The sequence below is a fragment of the Cannabis sativa genome, chromosome 4 (assembly GCF_029168945.1).
Source record: "Cannabis sativa cultivar Pink pepper isolate KNU-18-1 chromosome 4, ASM2916894v1, whole genome shotgun sequence".
In the NCBI taxonomy this organism is placed as follows: domain Eukaryota; kingdom Viridiplantae; phylum Streptophyta; class Magnoliopsida; order Rosales; family Cannabaceae; genus Cannabis; species Cannabis sativa.
This window is the reverse complement of record NC_083604.1, coordinates 978,004-1,001,418: the sequence shown is the minus strand read 5'-3', so window position 1 is coordinate 1,001,418 and position 23,415 is coordinate 978,004. Positions and strand designations below refer to the sequence as shown.

Sequence of the window (23,415 nt, the reverse complement as noted above, 5' to 3'; positions counted from 1 at the left end):
AATTGTAATTTGGTAGACATGATTAGGGCACATAATTTAGATAGACACCAACTACTACAATTAGGACACAAAATGTGGACTTAAAATTTGAATCCTTCATCTTAAATAGTTTAACGTGGGTACCTATTTTATGTGGTTTAATTATGAAAAATTAAAGAAAAACTATGTCTAGAGATTATGGATTATATAGGGAATGGACTTTGTTGATTTTTATAATAAAAAAAAGAGAATACATTCTCTTATACATCACAAGCTTTCTTTAAAGTTCTCTGAATTTGATATGATGTACTATGACTCTCGATAACTTATACATGTTAGATCAACTTAATTGTAATCCAACAGTTATAATAATAAGCAAAATATATTTTCTTGAGAAGCCACTCAATTCACTTATGATCCACAAAATATATTTTCTCGAGAAGCCACTCAATTCACTTATGATCCAGTAGTTATAATAATAGATAAAAAATATTTTTTTATGAAGTCACTGAAGCTAAATTAGTGGTGAGAAAAAGAAAAAAAAACATGAGTTTCAAAATCTCTAGATTATTAGTAAATAAATAATATCATTTTGTTAGTATAGCGTAATGATATTACAATAAATTAATAGCTTCGTAGTTTAAAGGTCTTGGATTCGAACATGTCACTTCTCTCTTTTTCCTATTCCTCTTTCACTATTAAACTAGCCACTAACTTAAATAAATAATATCATTACACAATACTTTTTTTTTTATTTATTTAAGCGTTTATATATTACAACATGTTTTACCTGGGACTCGAACCAGGACCTCCAACACTCACACACCCATCTATGGCCACTTGAGCTAGCCTCAAGTGGTTCATCATTACACAATACTAATATATATATTCCCTTGATGGGAGAAAATTCAGTATGTATTATACACAAATTTATTATGGAAAGTAGACTTTATAACTCATTTTTTTAAATGTCTATACATAATCTTGTACCAAACAAACATAAAATTTAAATAAAAAAAGAAGTATTGCAAGTTGGTAATTTGGCATATAAATAACAAGCTAGCTAGGAGTAGGACTAGGGTTAAAAAAATAAATAAAAAAAGGTAAAAAATAAACAAACTGACATAGTATGGGAATGGGAAACTTTGCAGCTTTTGTTATAAGAAATTATTTAACTAACTTTATTTGTAAATATAAAAATGGCAAGTACTATACACTATCACCTAATTAAACAATAATACAATTCATTCATTTGTTTTTTAGTTATTGAATACTATTGAAACCTTTTTTTTTGGGGGGGAGACATTTCTTTATTAAGGTATTATGTTGAACACATTATTGAGAATCCAATGCATATTGAAAACCAAGAAATTTTGAGTCTTTTTTTTTTTTGCATAATAATTTTGTTTTGATACTTTTTATAAAATGGTCTTCCAAACATTCCTAATATTTCTTGGCACTCTATCCTAATAAAAGTCTTTTTTACAAAAACAATAGAAGAAAAAAATAACATTATAAATTGGTTCATTTTCATTAATTGGTCATAAATAACATTATAGAAAAGGATATAGATCAACTTGGACATTCACAAATTAAACCAAAGTTGTTTAACCTTACTGCCCACATTGAATTCAAATGAATTCAAATGTCATTTTCTAAAAAAAGCTGTCACATTTAATTTTAATTCCATATTAAAGTTAGAGTTCCTCTAATAATTATAACATTAAAAAAAAAAAAGACTTAAATAATCAAGTAAGAAGCTCAGCACCACAACACTTTCTTGCAATCCTCAGCCGTTTCACACAATCTACAAATTCCCTGTTAAATGTCAAAGAATAAGACTTTTTAAACCAATAAGGTCAAAGTTGTAATTTTGTCGGTAATAATTAGTAAAAACACAATTTTTAAATAATATTAGTGGTATAAATTTACAATAAACGTACTTCCATGGGATATCACCGACACTTCTCCAATTCTCATATCTGTCTTTATAGAATAACGTAAATTCAGATCTATCTTGAAATAATCTTAACCCAGATACTGTTTGTCTACCTGCAAAAACGATCAATATTATAATTCATTCAATTTTTCATTTTCAAAAGAAATCTTAAAAAAATAAAAATCTAATTTTTATGTGCTTACCAAACATGTCCTCTAGTTGAAGTGCTAGGCTTGAGTAGCTACCATGATCAAGTATACAAACTTTTCTACCAACAATGACTCCATCCATGTTAACCTTCACATAAACCCACCTCTCTTTGCTTTGGATTCCTTCCCCTTCTTCCTCACAATCTTCTTGGAAATTATTTTTATTTGGTTGTTGTGTATTATTAATGTTTGAACATTTCAAGTTCAAGTTTGATTGAGGCCACTCTAAAAGATCATCATATCCCTCCAAGCTCACTACTATTAATTTCATTCAAAAAAATAACAATGATAATCTCAACTACTATTATCACCAAATAAACAAAAACTTTTAACAAGAACTTATGTTACAATAAATGTTTGAAAAAGAAAAAAGTATACAATATATCATTCTTGACTTTGATCATTTTCAACTTTCTTGACATGGAAGCAACATAATTAATAGTAATTTTTATCCAAAAATAAAAATAAAAATCAACACCCTTTTAGTACTTAGAAATTTTGAACAAATATGAAATATTGTGATAACATTTGTAATGATTGAAACCAAGTACTTCATACAACATTTTTTATACTTTTCTTGACATGGAAGCAACATAATAACCCTAACAAAAAATCAACGCTCATTTATAATACTTAAAAGTTCGTCGTTTGTTAAATTCTATTAGCTATATTTGTTTACTTTTTATTAAACGATCTGCTAATATGATTGTTCTATGCTTTATTTAAATTTCATATATTCTTATCTAAATCGAGTTTTCATTAGGGTTTTCGATGTCTTTATTGAGTTACAATCTTATTTTGAGTTACAAATAAATAAAGTTCTAAATTCGCTTTCAAAAAAAAAAAAAATTATATTGAAGTGAAAGAAACTATTTGGACCCCAAAAATGAAAAGATTAATAAGAAAAACATACAATGTGCAGCAGAGGGATGATGATTATAAGCCTCAGGTTGCAAAGTTCTCAAACTAAGACCAAGATCAATTACACCATCATGACCCTCCTTAGCTTGATGATGATAATAAACAGATTGAAGAGTTGAAGGGTTAAGAAGAAAGCTTGAAGAGTTAGAATCCATACTTATTAATAAGAAATAAAAAATATATATATAGTCTTGTATTGGGTAATTGGGATATTTGGATTGGACCCAATTGAGTAGTAATATTTGAAATGAACAAGTTTTAGGACATGTATTTATGTAAATTTTGTTAGAGCACAAAAAAAAGTTGTTGAAGAAGAAGAAGAAGAAAAAGTGGGCCCTTTGTTATTTAACATGGAAGACAAAGAAAGCCTTCTCCCCACTACTAATCATTCAATGTTGCTTATCTTCATTCTGCTACAAAGAACATGCAAAGTACATAAAAAGTATATATTGCAACAAAGAACAAGGGATGGCCAATGTGATTTTGGTATAACTTGGGTTGGATTTTGCAACCCCAATTTGATACAAGGGTTCACACTTTTCAGAATCCAATGGTACTAATTACAACATTTGTTTTTATATTTATACATATAGTTAGTTATATATATAACAAAGGTTTGATTGAACTTATTCCTCTCCATTAATATTATGTCCACTAAACAAATTATTGGGAGTGTGTGACAAACTCCAACATTAGTACTATAAGTACTATATAAGAGAAATTGTTTTCTTAGTGTAGGATCTTATTAGCAATTTATAAGTAATTGTAAGTGGTGTGTAGAGCTTATAAATATATAAGCGTGTAATGATTAATGAATATGAAATGGTAAAATAGAATTTTAGTTAATTTGGGAGATTGATATTGTCTTGAATAATGTATCTTAAGAGATTTGTCATGTCACGAAATAGATCTGTGTTATCTATTAGGGATCAATTGTTTGGTTGGTTGTATAAGGGTCGTATTATATTAAATAACAAGTAATATTACGTTTGGATAAAATATTCTATTGTATTAATTATTTCAACCATAAATTTTAATACAATATGAATCGTATTATTTAATAACAAATGATCTGTCTGGAATTGGGGAACCCGAACCTGGACCCCGGACCCAAACCCTAACCCGAACCCAGACTTGGAACCCGGACCCAAACCCTAACCCGAACCCAGACTTGGACCCTGAATTTGGCTTCGGCCCTAGACCTCGAGCGGAGGTCGAAGTTGGGCTCGAGCTTATGATTAAGATAATATAATTTTACAAAAACTATTAATACAAGTAAATACCGAACATAAAATTATATTAAATAATATTTATACTATACAATAAAATCCATCCTTATTAGTATATGTTTAGCCAACAAAAAATTAAAAATAAATAATGAATTGGTAAGGAAGTATATTATTGTATTGTAAGAATATCTGTATAAAATCCCATTAATCTGACAAAAGAAATTGACCATAAGGTAGCACTCACATTTTTCATATTATATATTTATATATATTTGTTGTTGTTGTTGTTGTAAAAAAATAATCTCTTTTTCAATGTCAGTATTGCTTCTCTTCAATGAAGCATTATTCTGAATAAGCATCTGGGCATAACCCTACATCCCATTCCACCTTGCCCTTTTCTTCATTTCAGCATCTTTGTTTTCTTTTTCTTGTGGTAGCACAATAAATCAGCATAAAGAAACTTTATCTTCAATGGTGGATATTAGACTATGAAATAGACCATATAAGACATGAACATTAATGATGATAAGTCTATCATATATCCTTACAAACATGTTTGTTTTGTTTGATTCTTGAGTCGGTGGATTATTTTGGTACAAAGTCATTTGTGTCACAATTTGTAATCTAAAACTTGAAAATCTCTTGCTTGAATACTAACCACAAAGAGAGAGAGAGTTATATTATGTCAATTTAGACAAAATTATATTATGGCAAACCCGTTTCCACGAAAACATTGAAGAAGTTTAACAAAATCGATAAATTTGTGTTGAAACTAATATTATATAGAAGATGCATTTACTCCTCTAATTGTTAATTTGTATACATCTTATCAAAGACCTTCTCAGGTTAGACAGTAAAAGTCAGAGAAAAACAATCACTCATTATTAAGACCAAAGAATCGGGTGAAAAAGAAGTAGAAAAACTTCCATTTGGCCATATTTTAAAACAAAGTACTTAATTTTATTCATTTCCATTAACATAAGAATGAATAATGATATTATGAATCTCATTTTGAATAGGCATGAATATAACCTATCCTAATGGAGAACGAATCAAATCAGATAGTTCTATTTCTCATTCTTTCTGACTTGCTCTTACAGAACTAAGGTCAAAAAAATTGAGAGAAATTAGTCATTCACAACCACCCTAAAATAAAGAGCTTTAAAGACTAGAAGAAAAGCAACTATACCTAACAAAATAAATTAAGTGAACTTATAATCAATAATCTGATGATCGAGTCGATCCCGTTTACTTTCTCAACTATGCTCCCACATTTGAACATAGTATTAGAACTAAACAAAACTCTTTAGGAGTATCCGATCAAAAATAGTCACAATAAAAAACAAAGTGTCATCTTCAAAAAGGTAATAACAATGTTTACTCTTTAGGATAAGAACATGTTAAATAAGACTATTACAAGATGAAAATTAATTATAATTATAATTGACCAAACTATATAGAATGAACAAAGAACAAAAATATGGTCCATAAGGGTATGCTCATACAGAAGGGGACCAGTCACTTTCTCTACCCCAGAAATAATTCAACTCTTCTCCCCAAATAAGAGGCAGTAAGATCAACTTTCTGAAAACATGTTTTCGTATTAAAATTCTGAGACGTTATCATTTTTGTCTCTTGGACTTAAAATGTCAACAAGCTATAATATATATATTTATATATATATCAATAATGACAAACTTGGTATATGTTACAAATTCTGTAAACAACTGAGCTAATACTACTAATGTGATTATAGACTGTGTTTCCTTTCTCTAATTTTGTTTGATATATTAGTTTCTGTACCTAAATTTCCATGATCATGTGAGATAAGAGCACTGATGCATGCGAAACTCCCCGCAAATCATTCTGTCCAGCATGTGAATTTGTGCTCGTCAATTTAGGGTCCCTACATGGAATGCTTCATCTGAATTTCGTACTAAATGAAGAGAGTCCGTGAGGGAGTCAAAAACTATAGTCAAGAGGAGGAACTAGATAGCGGTAAAGATACCGAGTTTTCTGAGGTCAATATATATGTGGAGTTAAATTTGGTGTTGAGAATCAGGTTGAGTCATGACGAGTAAGAAATTGGACTATACAGGGATAAAGCTGCTCCATTGCCTGCAAATCACAGAAATATAAAGAAATAAAGATTAAACAAGTTGAAGAGCAAATAAGTACTCACCCGAAAAGTTTTCATAAGTCCTATGTGAAGATCAATTTCTAATCCTAAGATTGGAAGCAATACGGGGCTTAGACATGACTACATATTGTAGTAAATGAAGCACGTAAGATAGGTCAAGTTCAGAACTAAAACGGAAAAAACAATGTCATACCATTCGTCCTCCAACCAAATCGTAATGAGCATAGTGTGGCCCAGTAGGTTCTCCAAATACTTTATAGGTGACGAGGTGATCGGGAATCAACTTGGCAGTTTCTAGTACACATCAAGTATCAAAAATCATTAAGAAGCCAATAAAACACCAGTAATAGATATTAAAAGAGAAATAAAATCATTTCCAGTGTGGCTCACCCTCAACAGCTTCAGGCGGGCATATTAGATCCTTGTCCCCCGCAAGTGCCAAGACAGGGACTTTACATTTGCGCAGATGATCTTTATAGAAGAATGTACCTTTTCGGTCACGTAATCCACCTTCTTTGAATGCTGTTGTAAGCTGTAGAAGAAGCTTTGCCGGTATAGTGCCTACCATAGTAACGGACCAGTGTCTGTCAGTGACTAGCATTAAAATTAATTGGAAATGCAAGACATGCACCAAGTGTAAATCGCAAAGGCATAACGTCTCAAACAATCTTCAACCTTTTCATTTTATTGCAAAATATTTCTTATTCTTACCTGAAACTAACCGTGTAACCATCTACATGTCTTTAACTATTTGAATAGTGTATACAAAGCCTCTTGCAAGATTAAATTGAAGGCAAAAAATAAGTTCTTTTCAACTATAATGAAGGGAACCTATTTTTTCTGCTGCAATACTTTTTAAATAAGAATCAGCTAATCCTTAGTCTCAGCTAGATTTCGATCCCTATTCCCCCATAAACAGTGCATCTTTTCATACCCTTTCCAGAAGCTAAGTAAACTTAGTACTTAACTATGTCAATATTGTATAAAATCATCCGAAAGTTTTATTAACTAAATGAGCCAAAGTATCTATAAAGAAGCGCCATACAAGAATAGCATATTCACCCCAAAGTATTTTCACAACGTTACACTAAGATATACCAATGTCTATATTTTCTGTGTCAATGATAATCGATCAAAGAGTTTAGCAGCAGAAATTAAATTTCCATATTATATCAGCAGAGACACTTACAAAAATTGTTTAAGACAAGCTTCTCTAATAGCTCTGGGTGCATCATATCTTCTGCTGAAATCAAATTATTAAGCCAAGACAAGACATAAGGAGGACGAGACGAAAGAGGATAAGCAGCAGCCAAAATTGCCCCTAAAGGAACAACAGGTACATTAAGAGCCTGTGCAGGATCTGCCTGTAAGACATGCTCTTTGCAGTTAATTTCTTAGCATAAGGGTTGAATAAAAAATGGCAAGACGAGACAAGACAAGTATCTTCAACCACTTACAAGGGGTAAGAGCAGTTTGAGTGTTGAATTTGAAGAGGTGTAGTCAAGAGATGCTGCCAATGTAACTACAGCTGCCAATTTAGGATCTCTTCTTTCAAAACCTAACAAACCCAATAGATACATCAGTCCATACTTCTCCCTAGGCAATACATTGATAGCAAGAGAAACCAAAAGAACAAATTTATAATTTTTCATCGCTTACATATAGTGACCACAAGCTATCAGAAAATAAGATAGCTCTAGCATGTAGAATATGGCATTTACATAGTACAAGGCAAAGCCAGTAAGCAATCATTCCATTATTGAGGGAAGAAAAGATAAGTAATACATTGAATTAGATAAATCTTACCATATCGTGATAACATAGCATAAAGCAAGATCCCACCCATGGAGTGTCCAATTGCAAGCAATTTACCATCCTTTGGCTTATTTACAGACCTTATATATTCCATCTGTATTAACAACACCAGAGAACTGTTAACACACCAATCATCATTCAAATTTCAAAACATTACAAAGCATGTTTAGAACATTAAATAACAATGACAGGCAAGTGTTTAATGTCTAGGTAAGGAAAACAACAGTCATATTGTGCAATTACACGACAGCCTTCTAGAAAGATAAAATGTCACCTCACCGCAGCAGGAACATCCTCTTCCAGGTAGTGATCAAAATCCCAATCATACTTCACCATCAAGTCAAGTTGATTCTGAAAATCTTCTATGGTTGAAGCAAAACGCTCTTGTAAGTCAAACAGTTGAGGTGAGACAGATCGCTGACCCTCTTCAACAATAGTTACAACCTTCTCACTCAAATCCTTAATTTGTCCAGCAACACCCGAATTCTGTCTTGTCTCGAACAAGTTTAGCAAACTATCCCTTATCTCATTAAATCGCTCAGATAATTGAGAGTCTAGAAGCAGTTTTGAAATTTGATCAAGTAGCTTAGCGGACATAAGCTTGGATTGACCTTCACTGAGAAAGCCAGAAAGTCTTTCTGACAATCGAATAAAAGTGTCTGTCAACTTTGTCACCAATTTTGATTCATCCCACATTGTTGCCATGTTTTTCATGTCATCAGACATTGACATATCAGACTTTTCTCCTCTAACAATAGAGCTATCAGAAGTCAAGGTATTAAGAACATTGCTTGACTTCTGTTCGGAAGATAAAGCTCCATTAGTTACACTCTCAGCAGCAGCTTCCATTTGCTCAGATTTCGCTTGGGCTGACTTCTCAATTTCTTTGGTATTTGATCCACACAGACTCAACCCAGCACCTCTAACTTCAAGAATCCATGTGTCAAATCCTTGTCGAGACATGTAACGAGCAAATGAAGACTGAAAAGAAGCAAAATCATTTAAGCAACATTAGATCTGTTGGCCGAAAGGTCAAGACTGTCACTATATATTCTGTGTCTTCTTTTCTACTACTTCTGAGCTTCAGTAAATTATATGAAAGTGGAAGTTAGCTCCTATTCTACTATTGATTAACTGCTTATAGAGAAAGCAGGCTCAAACAATAAACAGAACTGAAATATTTTATTGTTTTATAATTATTAATAGAAGAAAATCCTCTGATATTGCAGGAGGGGCAAGATGAAATATACATGGACAAATTCAGCAATCACACAGTATTGGAGCTGGTTTATACAAACAAAGATGTTCTAAGTGAATAATGCTCAAAAGTGCTTACAAGTTTAAACATAATCTACATACTAAAATATCTCAATAAACACAGTGGGCAAACTGTTTGCTTCGCTACCAGTGGAAATATTTACATACCAACAACTGTGACTTTGAACACTAATTACCCAAAGAGAAATGCTAAGGGGAACCTTATGGTGCCAAGTACAAGAGGTGGCATACTGCTATTGGTGCAAAATAAGATCGGATCCCATACATTTTAATTTAATAAATAATATAAGAAAGTACTAAGTACTAACCACTTGTAACGTGCCACATCAGTATGTTGTTCGACACCATAAGGTTATGGTGCCTAATGGCAATGCTCTTACCCAAAATGAGAAATTGATATTTACAAAAAAAGTAATCAACTTAACTCATATGTTACTCTATTTACCCTATTGATAAATGTGACTCAAAGCACATTCCAAATTCATTTTCATAATGATGCGTGTTATGCTAGTCAAACAAGTAATATTAATATAAAAACATAATAAAAATTCATCGATTACTAAGAAGAAAAAACTAAACTTTAGCATAATTAAGCAAATCAAATCAAGCAAGAGAACCTTGGGAGAAAGATCGTATCCAACGGCATTTGTCCCCACTCCTGACAACAACAACAGCGGATGATTCCTCTGAACAGCCTATAAAAAAAATCACCAAAGTTAATCAAAAACGAAGAAATGAGTTCAAACATTGTAAACGAAACAAAACTAATGAAAAAACGAACTTTAGGGCAAGGTCGGTAACGCCAGAGAGCGAGTCTCCAATCACAATTGGGAACGGAAACATAATGAAGTTCATCAGCAGTACAAATCGACGGTTTATCATCGATCTTAACGGCGGAAGTATCAGAGGTGACGTCATTAGATGAGAAAGCCCTCAAACGAAACGAAGCCGTGGAATAAGAGGAGGTCAAGGTCCGGCGAAGTACGGCGGCGCGAGATTGGACGAAATTGGAGTTGAGAAATCGAATGGTGGAGGAAGAAGGAGAAGGGAAGGGTGGGGAGGATGATAGGTGGAGAAAAAGGCATCGAAGATCGGATTGAATGGTAGCCATTTTGGTTGAGAAGAATGGGGTGGCTTGGGCTTTGGTTTACATGGATTCACTTGTGTCCTTTTTCATTCCACGTTTTCTTTTACCACATTTCCACACGTTTTTTTTAATAGAAAATTGCTAAAAGATACTATTGGGCACCACCCAATACTTTTTATGAGTAGCACTCCAAAATTAGTTAACGATATTACTTTAAAAGTTATTCTATTAAATTATATAAGACATGATACTTAATTATAACAATAACGGCATGATACTGATGAGAGTGTTAGACATCAATAATATTTTTTAGTAATTTTAGATCGAATCTCATATAACTTAAAAAAAAAATTGAACTTTATTTTTGGGTACCATAAATTATCACATAAAACTAGTTATTAGTACAACGAAATATTTAAACTTTATATTTTGACACCCTAACTTATCACATAAAACTAGTCACTAGTATAATAAAATATTTAAATTTTATAAAGAGTCTATCAAAATATCTCTTAAGAGTGCAGTATAGATATTCCCAAATATGACTTGATTTATTTTTTTTGCAAAACATAAATGGTTAAAGAACACAAAAGTGAGGAATTTTGAAAACAATATCACATACATGTCACTAGAAGTCTAGAAAACATAATGGGCCAATAAAGCTATTGGTGCCTAGTTCTTCCTCTGTGTCATATTACTATTAGTATAATTAAGTATCAGGTCTTATAAAACTTAAAAAAAATAGCTTTTAGGTAATATCGCTAACCAATTATAGGACGTCGACTATAAAAAATAAGGCACTGATCATATAAGTTGAAAACTACTTTTTTTTATTACACACTAATCAAATATAACTCTAAAAATAATTTTAATTGATAAATACTTGCTTTTATAATCAAAAGTATTAAATATATCCTCATATAACTTTTTAAAATTAGAATCCCTAACACAATAAGGATATAACCTATAAAACTAGGTATAAATTAAAAATAATAAAATAATTAAAATAAACTAGAAAATAAAAAAATGAGTATACAATATATTTTGAGGAAATTAGACTCTATACCCTTTTTATATTGTCCTCTTTTATTTTTATTTTTTTTTAAAGTCTATTATTTTTACTTCTTTTTTTAAACATTGTACAAATTTCACCCCTGTCACTTCAAGATACTCTCTATGTGACTCTCTTATGTCAGGGTATTTTAGGTACAATACATATAAAAAGAGGTATATTTCAAATAAATATAAAATTAGAGGCAAATTTGATTAATTGATTAATAAAAGGGTATTTTTCAACTTACCCCATATATTTTTCTCTAAAAAAAAACATAATGGGCCAAGAAAACCATAGGCCCATAAAATTTTAGAAGTAGCAGGCCCAAAATGGCAGCCTCCATCTTCACTTGTCTCTGTGAGTGTTTGTTTCAGTTCTCCGATTAGAGCAAAGAAACTGAGTCAGTCAGACATGTCTAATGGCGGCGGCGGAGTTGGAGTGAAGAGAGTATTCATCGGAGCTGGCTGCAACAGAATAGTCAACAACGTTTCATGGGGTGCCTCTGATTTAGTATCCTTTGGAGCTCAAAACGCCGTCGTTATATTCTCTCCAAAGGTCTTTTTTCTCTTCTTCTTCTTCTTCATCATTACTTACTGTATGAATATCTTCAAAGTTATCTTCTTTTTTTGTTGTTGGTGAATTTTGCAGACTGCTCAGATTTTGACTACTCTTCCGGGTCACAAGGCTTCTGTTAATTGCACTCAATGGCTTCCTAATGCTAAATTTGCTTTTAAAGGTACTGTCTTTATCCACCCTTATATGTATTTAGATATACACTTATTAATTCCAAGCTTGAAGAAAATTGGGTTACATTTATTTTGTGTTGTTGTAGCTAATTTGCTCTTTTGCTATGCTAGTAATGGGAAAAAATTGTAAATTTAACTTTTAATACCGTATTATATTATGTTAAATTTGATTTATATGAAATTATTGTATGTTTATATAAGATAGAAGTCAATACCAAATACAGAATTACATCAAAATATATTTTATATAATACACTTTTGTAATACTATACAATACAATGTAATACGATGTAATAAAAGTACCTTGGTATTAACATTAGTCGATTTTAGGAGAAGTTATGATGACTTTTTATTCCTAAAGAGGTGGGGAAAGTTTTGATTCCATAAATTTTGGTTCTTGACTGTATCCCAATTGAATACGACACGTTGTTTAGTTAGGGTCCGTTTAGTACACAGTATTATAGTATACTGTATTGTATAGCATAATATTAGATTGTATACAATACAATCTAATACAGTGTATCAAACAAACTTTGAAAGATTTAAGATTGGATTTGAAACATGATGAAAGCTAAATAAGCATTAATGCTAATAATTTTTTTATTGGAACTGTTTGTTTATGGACAGCTAAACACTTGGAGCGGCATTATCTGCTTTCTGGGGATGCTGATGGCACCATTATTTTATGGGAATTATCTCTTCTTGAAGGAAAGGTAGCTTTTTTATTATCTTTGAAAATTTTACTGTAAACTCTACTTACTTGTTGAAAGATATCATCTATAAGTGGATTCATTTCATTTTCTGTGTCTGTTTGATTATAGTGGAGAAATGTTTCACAAGTACCAGAATCACACAAGAAAGGTGTCACTTGCATTACTGGAATTATGGTTTCGGAATCTGAAGCAGTCTTTGCATCTACATCTTCGGACGGTACAGTCCACATATGGGAGGTGACTTTTCCTGCTAATATTGGAGGTCAGACAAATGTATTCTGTAATTTATCAATATTTCTTTTCGGGTTTTGAAAAATGCAGTATTGAACTTCTTTCAACCTATTCTATTTGCTCATGTTAGATTATTAGGTAGTCCAAGAAAGCACTAAAATTTTATGCCCTTTGTTAGCAGAGTTTTTTTTTTTTCTAAAGCTCATCTTTGACGCTTGTTTTTGTGATTTTCTATTAGTTTATCGATAAAAACTAGCTCAGTCTTACTAAAAAACTAATTGGTTTGAGAACAGATGCTGAAAAATCCTTGTCAGCTTGATGCATGGATGAAAATGTTGGTGTCAAAGATGCTGTTATTGTTTTTCTATGGATAGTTTTAATGATATTTTTGAAAAGATAAAATATCCTGAAAATGTACATAATGTAGATTTTCACTACAAATTACTGACATAAAATGTCCCACAAGATTAAAATTTCAAGAGAATGTCTATAAATGGTACAATGGTTTTCCTTTATTTACTGATATTGAGACATTTATCAACTTTATTCTGCTACATTGTTAACCTCTGCTCTATATAATAGACAAATAGCTAACATTTTTAGGCATAGTTATTACCATAAAATGTAGACGAGTTTTGTTATCGTTGGTATGTTTGTTGTGATATTTCTTAAGGTGTGTATATGTGGGTGCTACTAACGAAATGTTAGGATTCCACATTGACGAAGTATGAGATTGGTTAGTAGTATATAACTATTTGGGCACCCTTCTCTCTAGCTTTTAAAAGTGAGTTCTACCCAAGTAGTTGTGTCAAGTGGTATCTGAGCCACACACGCTCAAGTTAGACCAACGTTGCTTAAGGGTCGACCTATGGATTAGGCCACTGGGTGTATTGTTAGGATCTCACATGGAACAAGTATGGGATTAGTACTGTAGTGTATAACTTTCTACTTGGGCACCCTCCTCTTAGGCTAGCTTTTAGGAGTCAGCTCTACCCAAGTGGTTGTATCAAGAAACTCACATCATGACTTCTGTAGATATGTTAGCAACATAACAACAATAATAAAACTCATCTACATGACTTTTGTAGATATGTCACGATCGTTATTATGCTAATCTTTTTCTTCGCTTTATCCACAACTACGATGATATTTACCAAAATTGAATGAATTGTCCCTTATCCACCATTTGTAATTGTTTCAACAAAAGCAATTTTAAACCAGTTGTTTATTTTTTTCTCTTTTCCAGGTGACTGTAAATTGTTATGTCTGGATTCTCTCTCTGTTGGTTCAAAACCTATGGTTGCGCTTTCTTTAGCTGAACTTCCTGGAAATAATGGGCGTATAGTATTGGCAATGGGAGGATTGGATAACAAAATTCATCTCTACTGTGGCGGGAGGTCTGAAAAGGTATGAACTTTGAAATTTGTTTATCCGAGCATTAATTTTCTCTACCTTTTTATGCAACTCTTTATTGACATTAGCTTTATTCATCTCAGTTTGTCCATGCTTGTGAGTTGAAAGGGCATACAGATTGGATCCGGTGTTTAGATTTCTCGTTACCTTTATATTCCAATGGCAAGACAGAAACTATTCTACTTGTGAGTTCGTCTCAGGACAAGGGCATACGGATATGGAAGATTGTACTGATTGGAGAAAAGAAAGAAGAAATTAGTTTAGCTTCTTATATAAAAGGTCCTGTACTTGTTGCTGGCACATTGTCTTATCAAGTTTCTTTGGAATCTCTGCTAATTGGGCACGAGGATTGGGTATATTCGGTAGAATGGCAACCCCCGTCTGCTTCTGGAGATGGGGGTGCCTATTGTCAACCCCAGAGCATTTTATCTGCATCAATGGACAAGACAATGATGATTTGGCAACCAGAGAGGACTTCGGGTATCTGGATGAATGTTGTCACTGTCGGTGAATTAAGTCATTGTGCATTGGGGTTTTATGGTGGTCATTGGAGCTCGAATGGAGATTCCATTTTAGCTCATGGATATGGTGGATCATTTCATCTCTGGAGAAATGTTGGTGTTGACTTGGATAACTGGCAGCCACAAAAAGTTCCATCAGGGCATTTTGCTGCAGTTTCAGATATTTCGTGGGCAAGGAATGGCGAATACTTGCTGTCTGTCAGTCATGATCAGGTAATTTGCTCTCCATGGTTTGAATCTTTTTTTTAAAAAAATTCCTCATTTAATAGAACATAGAGTTGCTTCTTTATTATTTATTTCCTCTCGAAAAAAATGTGCAGACAACTCGGATATATGCTCCTTGGAAAAATGATGCTTCTTCTGATAGCGATGGCTGGCATGAAATCGCTCGCCCCCAAGTCCATGGTCATGACATAAACTGTGTCACCATTATTCGAGGGAAAGGGAACCACCGATTTGTCTGTGGAGCTGATGAAAAGGTTGCAAGAGTATTCGAAGCTCCGTTGTCCTTTCTAAAGACTCTCGGTCATGCCATTTCACAGCATAGTATTTTTGAAGACATCCAAACCGGCGTTCAGGTTTTGGGTGCAAACATGTCCGCTCTTGGGCTATCACAAAAGCCTATTTACGCTCAGAGTGAGTTTCTATCTCATGCTTGGACATAGAATCTATAATCAGTTATTGAAAATCATACCATTTCTGTGCAGATGAGAACGACAACACATCAAGCAGAGTCGGTAGTGAGAACATAGACACACTTGAAACTATCCCCGATGCAGTCCCTGTAGTGTTGACTGAACCCCCAATAGAAGATCAACTAGCATGGCATACACTATGGCCAGAGTCACACAAGCTCTATGGTCATGGTAATGAACTTTTTTCGTTATGCTGTAATCATGAAGGAAATCTTGTTGCCTCGTCGTGTAAGGTAAAGATAAGGAGCTATTCCTAGTACATTTTTATTAGAATTTATTCCATTTTCATGGTTATCGAGCTAAAAGTATTTAACATGACATTTTTACGTGGGTTGTATTGTATCGTCGTGGAAATCATGTGCGAATGGAAGTAATCAAAGTATTCGCTCTTTATTATGTTTTGCAGGCCCAGTCTGCAACGGTAGCAGAGATATGGCTATGGGAAGTTGGTTCATGGAAGGTGGTTGGTCGGTTGCAGTCTCACAGTTTGACAGTGACTCAGATGGAATTCTCCCACGATGACAAATTTCTTTTGACAATTTCAAGAGACCGACAGTTTTCTGTTTTCGCGATCAAAGGAGCAGGTAATTGTTTCTACCTCTATAGTTACTAAACCGACGGTGTTACAATGCTTTCATATTTCATAGCTAGACACTTTTTATACCATGCCTGTATGAAAAAAAATGGAACTCATCTTTCTTTTTCTGCTGTTGTGGGGGCAAAGATGAGTGCAGTTTTAAAGTTTAAGGGCGCTAGCATGCCAGTGCCACAATGGGGCTGATATTCTTATTTCATTTCATTTTATCTTAGTTTTTTCGGTAAATACTACTTTAGATTTTGTATTTTGCAAAAGTTATTGATCGGACTCTCTGTTTTGTAAAATGATAAATTGGACCCTGTTCAAAATAGTACAAAATAATACCCTTGATTGTCATTAATTTTTATTTAAAATATAACTAACTTGAAGCCAATTTCTAATACGAACGGATGGAAAAAATGTAACCAGTCTACACTTCTAAATCAGGTTATTATTATGTTTTATTTTGACAAAAAATAAGCTCAATGTACTATTTTGTACCGTTATGAAAAATACAGGGTTCGAATTGTCATTAACAAAATAAAAGTTCCGATCTGTAACTTTTGTAAATTACAGGGTCCTTCTCTCATCTTACCATTTATACTACAAGGCTTACTATTTTCCCACCATTTTGAATTTTTTTTTGGAGGAGAGGTGGTTGATTTGGTAGGACATTTTTTTTTACATGATTTTGGTCTCCCATTGAGATTGACAATAACAGAGATCTTTTTCTTTTTTGGTTAGGCACAGAAGAAATAAGTCACCAGCTAGTAGCAAGGCAAGAAGCACACAAGAGAATTATATGGGCATGCTCATGGAACCCATATGGTTACGAATTCGCAACCGGTTCACGAGACAAGACCGTCAAAATTTGGGGTCTTGAAAATCAATCATCAGTCAAACTTCTCATAACTTTGCCACCCTTCAAAAGTAGTGTCACAGCATTGTCTTGGGTCGGTCTCGACAAAAACAGAAACAACGGTTTACTAGCAGTTGGATTGGAAAACGGACTCATTGAGCTATGGAGTCTATCCATAAACCGAACTAACGATGGCGCTATAGGAGGAGCCCCCGCTGCAACTGTTGCACCATTTGCACAGCTTGATCCTGTCATGTGTCACGTGTCTACAGTGAATCGTTTAGCATGGAGGAACCCCGAGAAAAGGGACGACGAATGTAGTTTGCAGCTTGCCTCTTGTGGTGCGGATCACTGCGTGAGATTGTTCGATGTAAAGGTAACTTAAGCGAACCAGCTGTTTATTTCAGCAAAGTAATTTTGGTCTAAACCTACATCATATCATATTATAAGCATAGTGAGAATTATGAAATTTTCTTAGAAACACAAGGTTTTACTTTTCTTTTTACTATTCCTTGACACATAGACATGTTTATTTTAAACTATTGTGTTCATTTTTACTCTTAATTAACCTAATTAAGATGGGCTCTGCGTCTTGACTAGAGAAATGCTAAAGAGCATCATAGATGTCATATCGCTATTAGTATAGTTCAATATCGGATGTTATTTATTTTACTTTAATGATGATTATAGAAAACTGTTAATCATTTATAGGACGCTCCCTCGTAAGGATGATAGCAATGCTCTTTTAATTAGGAGGCTAATTGTTGTCGACGCTACTCAAAATTAGGACCAATGTAGAGAATTCTTCTTGTGTTTTCTTTGGTTATTGTCTCATCAAATGGTGAGAATATATATTTGCTTAATAAATGGTTAGGATATCATTTGGTATAAAAGGCTAAGGTTTAAATCATATACTAACGTAATGTAAAAACAAGACTTAATATGTCAGTTTATGCAGTTCAAGTCCCTTTTCTTACATAGCAATTGTTATAGTTTATGGTCCCTAAATATTGTAGGGTTAGGTGGGAATTCCAATTTCAAAATATATATTACATAAATGTCAATGTATACATCTCAAAATCTTATTGAGACCTTCCAAACCTTAAACAACACAAAAACAATCGTAAAACCACACAAAACAGCTATCAACTACTAAAATGAGCATAAAACTCACCTATCAACCACTGATGATCTATTTCTTACATGAGTCATCACATTGGGAGGTTGTCTACTGACAACTTCACAATGCAAGGTTTGCCAGAATACAACGTCACTAGCCGTCGCATACACCAATCAAACTTGGTGTGGCTTCGACTGCATATTTTGTGAGATTCGGTCACTTCAAGGTTCGGGGTGGTATCATTGGATTGAGCTATTCGAGAGAAAAATAACCTATGCATTTCTGTTAATGTTTTAAGGTGAGTTCGTGGGTAAATCCAAGACCTAGAAGAAGCTTTTTCTTAAGACACCATCGATTATTCAGACTCTAGGGCTAGTACCATCATAACCTACTTTTCGAGTAGATTATTTTGATATTTTGCAAGGTAGGTTCCGTCAATGTGTATTTTTGGCTAAGATTCTAACTATATAGTAACATTTGCTTATAAGTTATATAGTAACTTGTTAATAATTAGTTCTAAAATATACCTTGAAGGTAGCCATCATAAAACTAAAATAGTATTTATTGAACAATAGGGTATTAAGTTTATATTAATGCAAACATTATGGTACTAAAATGATAGATTCCCTATTACTAAAATATTATTTGAAGGAGAAACAATCTTCTTCACATGTAGCAATAGAAAAGTTATATTACTAATTCACTACATTTTAAAATGAGAAAACTATTTTATATCACCATGAATGTGTAAAGAGAGACAAAGTAATGGTGTTTAGACTCATATAGACTTGTAATTACCATCGGGTCGTACTTCCAATCCTCCTTCTATTCTCTTCTCCACAGAGTAGGGCATATAAGTTCCGAGCAATTTATCCCACATAACAAAGAAAGGTTGAGAGAAGTTATACTTGTTTCCGTAAAATTGATGGTGTATGTCGTGATAAGCAGTATTATTTTTAAAAATGACGTGAAAAATATTCCCGGGCAAACATATCCCACAATGATCATCCACACCCTTGATAGTAGCAAATGTGTAGAAGAAAATGGAAGCTCGAGCAGACATCCCAGATACTAAAAATGCTAATGCACCACTAAATGTGTCAACGAAAAGTCCTTCTAAAGGGTGATTGTATAGAGCTCCGAAAGCGTAGGGCACAATGAGCTGATGATGTTGAGAGTGAATGTGCTTGTACAAAAATTTATTTTGATGCATACATCTATGCATGAAGTATTGGACAGTATCCAAAACAACCATAGCACTAATGAATTGCCTTATTAAATTAATAAGAGAAGTAGTCTTTTTCTCTACAATATATGCTCCATCATTTATATTAACCTACAAAACAATTGAAAAGATAATATGAAACATATGCTTTCACAAGTATGTTTGTAAATTATACTTTTTATCTTTGTTATTTTTAACTTTATACTTTTTCAGATTCTGTATGCTTTATTATTATTTAAACCTCGTGCTTAAAAAATAACTTTTAGACCCTAATTTTTTTAAAAGGTTAAATAGTAAACCTCTAGACCTAATTTTTGCCAAAAGAAATTATGAGTATGATCAAATTATCTTGTTAGAAGTTCCTCAATTTTTTTTTCTTTAATTGTCATGCTTTTTGAATATAGTCATATTAAAAAATATTTTGAGTAAAGTCGGGTCTAAAAGTTTATTTTTAAGAGTAATTTACAATGTAAATACTTAAATTTAATTCTCGGTTGTAAATCAATACTTAAGTTTAATTTTTGACGGTAATAATACATAAGTTATATTTTTAAAATTTTTGTAGGTGTCTTGACTATTAAGTATCATGTTAATGGCCACATAGTAGTTCATGATTCGTCTAAGTTATTAAATTTTTATTTTTTATTTAAAAATTCATTTAGATATACCAATAAAAAAATGACACATGGGTAAGAGGAAATTAGACTCTATACCTTTTTTACATTATTCTTTTTTAATTTTACCCTCTTTTTTAAAGTTTATTATTTTTATCTATTTTTTAAAACACTTTACTAATTTTACCCTTGTCACCTCAATATACTCTCCATGTGACTCCCTTATGTCAGGGTATTTTCAGTACAATACATATAAAAAGAGATATGTTTCAATTAAATATAAAATTAAAGGTAGATTTAGTTAATTGATAAATAAAAAAGGTATTTTTCAATAAACCCCTATTAAACTTAAATTTTATCTGCAACTGAGTATTAAATTTAGGTATTTATACCACAAATTACTCTATTGTCATTAATTTTATAAAATACAAACTCCAAACAAATAATGCTATAAAACACAGTCTCAAAAAAAATGCAGTGTTTTCTAGACTTTTCAAAGGGTGAGGTTCGGGCATAAACAAATTATGTTGGACCTTAAATTTTAAGATGAGCTTAATAAGGTATTTAAAAAAAATATATATTTTCAATACTTTTGTTTCTTAGATAAAAATAACAATTGTTAAGCTACTAATATCTAATTTTGTTAGTTTTTATTTAAATTGTAGTTTGATTCTTACCATATAATAACATGTGATTGCAACCATAGCTTGAAGAAATTGTTGAATAAGGACTCCTTTTATCACAACTCCTTTGGGTACCACATTCTTTTCATCCTCCTCTTCCTTTGAGTGTAGCCTATACTTATTACCTACCAACAAATCCAATAGACAATACATTCCGGAGTATACCCAATACACTATAATTGGTAGAATAGTTCCTAATACTTCATCAGGAATTGTCTCCGAAATCATGTTTTTGATCTTCTTCTGAAACCAACCAAAAAAAAAAAATTAACAAAATAATCGAATCATAGTATATAATTCTCTGAAATATTGTAAACTATATTATCTATTACATAACAAGACATATAATTGGTTAATTACATATATAATCATCCATCATCTATTACTTTAACACATAAATAATAGTAAATAATAATCATTCAAAACTTACTAATATGAAGAACAAAGAAGCTAAATAGTTAGGTATATGAGATTATATGAATAATAACACTTAGTTTCTAAAAAATGGGTGGTTAAGTTGAGATGAAGAGTATTGTATTTATACTTAACTTATTCATTTATAAAAAAATCAATAATATTTTAGAAAATATTGAGAAAAAAAAGTAAGTCCTCTCATGACCATAATTATTACACATATAGATAAATATCCAAGTCAAGTGAAAGTAAACTTAATGGCATTATTATCACCAGTCATTTAATTATTCCAAGTAGCAAAAAAGTCATTAACACTCTCTCATTCATTCGTAATTAATATTGACTCTAGCTATGCATTAATTCCATTCCACTTAAGACTTATGATGAATTTATACTTTTCTAAGTCTTATGAAGTTCTTATCTATAATTTTACTCAAAATTCTACACCAATATATAATATACACTATCCAATTAGGATCCGTCTTGAAATTTTAGTGGGTCATCAGAAAAAAAAATATTTTGGTCCCTTATTTAGAAAAAAAGAATATAGTATTTCCCAAAATTAGTAAAAAAAAAATATATGTAATTTTTAAAAGGGATAAATTTTTTTTGGACCCCTAAGCTAGGCGGGCCTTAAGCATAGGCCTAGCCCGCCTATACTCAAGGTCGGGCTCATATTCAATATGCACGATGTGAATTGAATTAGCTTTTAAAATTTAAAAATTAATAAATTATATTCTTATGTTAGCTTGGAAAATACTGTATTAAATTAGAGTAGTTATTCAATCTAATTTAATATTTTTTTTTCTCATCCGATCCAATTTAATTAGACCTCAAAATCCAATCCAATTTGATCTAATTACTAATTGAATTTGATCGATTTTTTAATTGGATATCCAATTACACTTAAATTTTAATATTAACTTAAAAATATGAAGAAAAAAAATACGTAAAAAGTAAATGTCACTACTTATTTAAGTTTAATACTCTATAAAAATATCATTACAAGTATAATGTAACTAAAAGTTTAAGATAACTAAAATAACAATATTGCTAAGTAATAAAATTTAACAAAATATCATGAAAATAAATACACAAAATAATTAAGTATTACAAATTTAACACAAGACAATCCACTAAAAATATAATTAATATATGTTTTTAATGTTTTTATTATATAAATAAATAATAATTTTTTAATATACATGTAATTGGATTGAATTGATTTTTAATTGGATTTTGATATTGACATAGCCGATCTAATACAATTAGAATTCAACTTTTAACATCTATTTAATTTAATTGTAATTAGATATCTAATTTTTTGTAATTAAATTAAATTTGATCAGTTTAATTCAATTATATTAGATTGGATATTACTCACCCCTAATACTTATTAAAAAATTAATAATACATTTTGGAAAATACAAAAAAAATAATTAATAAATTATAGTCTTATGTCAATTGGAAGTGGAGAAAAGAAAATTAAATGGGAAACATTATTTCCAAACCCACTAAAAAACATGCACATTTTTTAAAAATTAAAAATATAATAATATAGAAAAGAAAAGTTTAGTGTGGCTGCTGGGATTCGAGCCCAGGTCTCCACGGCCACAACGTGGAATTCTTACCACTAAACTACAGCCACAACATTTGCTAAATTCATCACTTGATTATTTATTACCTAAATAATTTATGGCATAAATACTTAAATTTAACTTGTAGTTGCAAATAAATACTTAAATTTAATTTTGACGGTAATAATACCTAAGTTATATTTTTGGAACTCTATAGGTATCTAACTGTTAAATATTAAGTCATTATCCACGTGTCATTTTCTTATTGGTATATTTAAATTAATTTTGTAAAAAAAAAATAAAAATTTAATGACTTTGACCAATCAAGAATTGTGACATGGCAATTTACTTAACACTTAACAGCGAGCCAAGTACC

The 23,415-nt window shown here is 31.7% G+C and overlaps 4 protein-coding genes and 1 non-coding gene across 6 annotated transcripts; 1 reads left to right on the top strand and 4 right to left on the bottom strand.

Moving 5' to 3' along the window:
* Nucleotides 1-1,365: 1,365 nt before the first annotated feature.
* LOC115715156 (auxin-responsive protein IAA32-like) lies at nucleotides 1,366-3,905 on the bottom strand. Of its 2 annotated transcripts, XM_030643977.2 has the most exons (4): nucleotides 3,041-3,905; nucleotides 2,122-2,385; nucleotides 1,923-2,031; nucleotides 1,366-1,797 (listed from the first exon to the last, which is right to left on the bottom strand). In XM_030643977.2, the coding sequence occupies exons 1-4, from the start codon at nucleotides 3,201-3,203 to the stop codon at nucleotides 1,728-1,730; spliced, it is 606 nt and encodes a 201-aa protein (XP_030499837.1). In that variant the 5' UTR covers nucleotides 3,204-3,905; the 3' UTR covers nucleotides 1,366-1,727. The 2 variants fall into 2 exon arrangements, with proteins under 2 accessions (XP_030499837.1, XP_060969114.1); XM_061113131.1 differs by lacking the exon at nucleotides 1,366-1,797 and having other exon boundaries at nucleotides 1,806-2,031.
* A 1,790-nt stretch (nucleotides 3,906-5,695) lies between these two features.
* On the bottom strand, nucleotides 5,696-10,684 carry LOC115714647 (uncharacterized). Its single transcript, XM_030643394.2, has 9 exons — nucleotides 10,292-10,684; nucleotides 10,128-10,205; nucleotides 8,512-9,213; nucleotides 8,224-8,326; nucleotides 7,875-7,975; nucleotides 7,607-7,781; nucleotides 6,808-6,978; nucleotides 6,611-6,711; nucleotides 5,696-6,395 (listed from the first exon to the last, which is right to left on the bottom strand). The coding sequence occupies exons 1-9, from the start codon at nucleotides 10,619-10,621 to the stop codon at nucleotides 6,336-6,338; spliced, it is 1,821 nt and encodes a 606-aa protein (XP_030499254.2). The 5' UTR covers nucleotides 10,622-10,684; the 3' UTR covers nucleotides 5,696-6,335.
* A 1,267-nt stretch (nucleotides 10,685-11,951) lies between these two features.
* Nucleotides 11,952-18,011, top strand: LOC115713936 (elongator complex protein 2). The gene is made up of 10 exons (XM_030642422.2): nucleotides 11,952-12,206; nucleotides 12,300-12,387; nucleotides 13,025-13,110; nucleotides 13,219-13,372; nucleotides 14,588-14,748; nucleotides 14,838-15,488; nucleotides 15,596-15,911; nucleotides 15,983-16,203; nucleotides 16,377-16,554; nucleotides 17,292-18,011. The coding sequence occupies exons 1-10, from the start codon at nucleotides 12,063-12,065 to the stop codon at nucleotides 17,789-17,791; spliced, it is 2,499 nt and encodes an 832-aa protein (XP_030498282.2). The 5' UTR covers nucleotides 11,952-12,062; the 3' UTR covers nucleotides 17,792-18,011.
* Nucleotides 18,012-19,070: 1,059 nt separating this feature from the next.
* LOC115714660 (sphinganine C4-monooxygenase 1) lies at nucleotides 19,071-21,878 on the bottom strand. The gene is made up of 3 exons (XM_030643410.2): nucleotides 21,479-21,878; nucleotides 21,043-21,291; nucleotides 19,071-19,862 (listed from the first exon to the last, which is right to left on the bottom strand). Exons 2-3 carry the CDS (start codon nucleotides 21,274-21,276, stop codon nucleotides 19,305-19,307), a joined length of 792 nt encoding a protein of 263 aa, XP_030499270.2. The 5' UTR covers nucleotides 21,277-21,291; nucleotides 21,479-21,878; the 3' UTR covers nucleotides 19,071-19,304.
* Nucleotides 21,879-23,038: 1,160 nt separating this feature from the next.
* On the bottom strand, nucleotides 23,039-23,110 carry TRNAH-GUG (transfer RNA histidin (anticodon GUG)). Its single transcript has one exon. It is a non-coding gene; the product is annotated as a tRNA-His (tRNA).
* Nucleotides 23,111-23,415: the final 305 nt, after the last annotated feature.

Excerpts from the sequence above, each read along its gene's own strand:
- LOC115715156 (XM_061113131.1), bottom strand. The coding sequence starts at position 3,203 with ATGGATTCTAACTCTTCAAGCTTTCTTCTTAACCCTTCAACTCTTCAA. Across the intron at positions 2,386-3,040 it reads TCATCCCTCTGCTGCACATT|TAGTGAGCTTGGAGGGATAT; the intron begins GTATGTTTTTCT and ends TGAAATTAATAG. Across the intron at positions 2,032-2,121 it reads TCAACTAGAGGACATGTTTG|GTAGACAAACAGTATCTGGG; the intron begins GTAAGCACATAA and ends TCGTTTTTGCAG.
- LOC115714647 (XM_030643394.2), bottom strand. The coding sequence starts at position 10,621 with ATGGCTACCATTCAATCCGATCTTCGATGCCTTTTTCTCCACCTATCA. Across the intron at positions 7,782-7,874 it reads TCAAACTGCTCTTACCCCTT|GCAGATCCTGCACAGGCTCT; the intron begins GTAAGTGGTTGA and ends CATGTCTTACAG. Across the intron at positions 6,979-7,606 it reads GCTTGTCTTAAACAATTTTT|GCACTATACCGGCAAAGCTT; the intron begins GTAAGTGTCTCT and ends TTACTATGGTAG.
- LOC115713936 (XM_030642422.2), top strand. The coding sequence starts at position 12,063 with ATGTCTAATGGCGGCGGCGGAGTTGGAGTGAAGAGAGTATTCATCGGA. Across the intron at positions 13,111-13,218 it reads TATCTCTTCTTGAAGGAAAG|TGGAGAAATGTTTCACAAGT; the intron begins GTAGCTTTTTTA and ends GTTTGATTATAG. Across the intron at positions 13,373-14,587 it reads TTTTCCTGCTAATATTGGAG|GTGACTGTAAATTGTTATGT; the intron begins GTCAGACAAATG and ends TCTCTTTTCCAG.
- LOC115714660 (XM_030643410.2), bottom strand. The coding sequence starts at position 21,276 with ATGATTTCGGAGACAATTCCTGATGAAGTATTAGGAACTATTCTACCA. Across the intron at positions 19,863-21,042 it reads CAATCACATGTTATTATATG|GTTAATATAAATGATGGAGC; the intron begins GTAAGAATCAAA and ends ATTGTTTTGTAG.